The 2,500-nt window shown below is 43.5% G+C and overlaps 1 protein-coding gene across 1 annotated transcript in view; it reads right to left on the reverse strand.

Moving 5' to 3' along the window:
- Positions 1-709, reverse strand: part of LOC138031509 (uncharacterized) — a 1,020-nt gene extending 311 nt beyond the window's left edge. The window contains exon 1 of the mRNA XM_068879194.1: positions 1-709. This exon is cut by the window's left edge and continues 311 nt beyond it. Coding sequence (XP_068735295.1) covers positions 1-709 — 709 coding nt within the window.
- Between the last annotated feature and the right edge of the window lie 1,791 nt (positions 710-2,500).

The following is a 2,500-nucleotide window of genomic DNA, read 5'->3' on the forward strand; positions in this document are numbered from 1 at the left end:
TTAGCAGTGACTGCTTATATCGCACATCGACATGACTTTGATAATTCAGTAATAATCCAGTATCTGTTGGCTTTTTATACACCTTTGTCTGCAGGCGGGACATGTGTTTCACGATTTCCACTCCCAGAAAGGTAAGTTTGTCGTTTTCAGCTAGTTCCATGGTGAAGTTAATTGAAGGATGGCCGTCATTCTGTGTGGATAGAAATGCTTCAGCTGTTTCCACGTTAGGCATTATTCTCAACGTGTTGTCCACATAACGTTTGTAGAAATCTGGCATTTTGCCTTGCTCTTGAAGTCGTTCTTCAATACTACACATGAATGCACTAGCTATCAGGGGTCTGAGAGGTGAGCTCATGGTGACGCCATCCACTTGTTCATACAAAATTCCCTCAAACTGAAACAATTGGTTCTTTGTGGCAATGTTCAACAGTTCTACTAAATCTGCTTTTGCAATGTGGAGATAATGTTCTTTTTTAAACCAGTCGCCCTTAAATGCTTTTTCGGCCAGAATTTCGCTTGTCTCATCAACAGGTACGTTAGTTAAAAGTGAAGAGACATCGTATGAGACTTGGATGTTCTGTAGATCGTCCACGAAGCCAAAAATATCAGTGACGGTGTGGTCGTTGATTGACAGAGGTTTGAGCGTTTGGTCCAACCATTTTGCTTGCTTGTAGTTATATGTACCTGTTGCGGGTAGTATGGGGTGCATCGCTAGTTGTTTCTTGTCAGTCTTTGGTAGACCATACAGGTGGAAGAATTCTTCCAGAGCTCATGTTATCTTTGTTATGTGGATAATACACATATATTTTGCACACTGATAGAAACTCAGAGAAAATGCCCTTTTTGTCGACTGGACCTCCAACTGCAGAAAAAACAAAGTAAGTACTTATATTTCTCTCATATTTTCTAGTCTAAATTCGGCATAACTACAGTGTAACAAGATTATCCCATGCGTGACATGCGTGCACATGTTTTCTTTGCTTGATTGTAACTTCATCGAACTGTGTTAAAGGTGTGAGGTACACGACAATCCACTTTTACAGAATATAGCCAAAGAATCATGGATTAAATCACTTAAAACATACCAGACTTTAGCCAATCTAAACATGGTGGTAGCCAGTGGTTGATCGAACCTCCCACACATAACGGACCCAGGTAATTTGTGGATACGAGAGCAAAACAAGGCTGACAAATGGCAACGGGATTTTCATTACCTCCACCGCCACCTTTAGATATCCACGATGCTAGCGTGGCAGACAAGTGGAAGCGATTCAAGCTCACTTAAGATAATTACACCCTAGCAACCCAACTGAACAAAAAATCGGAAGGCATACAAGTTGCTGCATTTCTTACGATCATCAGAGAAGAATCTCGGGACGTATAATCAACGTTCTCATGGGCAGAGGAAGGTGATGCCAAGAAACTCGAGTCAGTTCTTAAAAAATTCCTAGAATATTGCAAACCGCACAGGAACATCCCTTTTGAGCAGTACCGCGTCAACCAAAGAGTGCAACCCAATGAAATATTGCGTGACAAGCTGATATTTGGAATTTGTGATGACAAAGTCCGTGAGAGGCTTTTGCGTGAATCCCAGCAAACTTTATAGAAAGCAGATGAAATTTGCCGGGCAGCAGAAAGTACCACAGCTCAAATGAAAGAGGTTGGAGACACGGTAAGCGCATTTACGCTCAGCAAAAACCCACGGCGAGCAAGAGACACGTGATCACTTAGAAACATAGGTGGTGAGCACAGGGAAACAAAATCCTGTGGAAACTGTGGCCAAACACACCAAGCCGGAAAGTGCTTGGCTTGTGGCAAAACATGTAACGAATGTGCCAGAGAAGGCAAGCCAGCAGGCCCGAATTAAGGCTATCGATGAGGTCAACTCAGATGAAGATGTCGAGGAATGTTACGTAATAGAGGACATTGCGGCCGTCGCAACTACCATCTTAGATGATTCACAGCTTATCACTTTCAAGTTAGAATCCGGAAACAGTCTGAGGTTCCAGCCTGATACTGGCGCACAGTGCAATGTCATACCATCTCTATAAGAAGGCGTCGAAGGACCACGGGCTGAAGCAAGTTAAGATTTGACTCTGCATACGAAGGTTCACAACTCCCAGTGGTTGGAGAAGTCAAATTAAAGTTGTGGCGTGACACACAACACTGCTGGCTAAACTGCAAACTGATTGATAGAGGACATTCGTCCCATTCTTGGTCGAAAGGCTTGTATTGGCATGAAAATCATCCAGTTCACGGATAATGATGAGATAAACAAGCCAGACATGGGCAACGCACAAGTGTGCGCCGTAAATGACAAAAGCGACGTTCTGATGAAAGAAGCACTCATCAAGCGTTTTCCAGAGGTGTTTTCCGAAAGTGTCAGGAAACTAGAAGGTGAATACCACATCAAGCTGGACAAGGCTGCCTGCCCCACCCAGCATGCACCACGTTGAGTACCAGTAGCGCTGAGAAAACAATTAAAGGCGGAGCTTGACAG

Source organism: Montipora capricornis, chromosome 14, assembly GCF_036669925.1.
Source record: "Montipora capricornis isolate CH-2021 chromosome 14, ASM3666992v2, whole genome shotgun sequence".
Lineage (NCBI taxonomy): Eukaryota > Metazoa > Cnidaria > Anthozoa > Scleractinia > Acroporidae > Montipora > Montipora capricornis.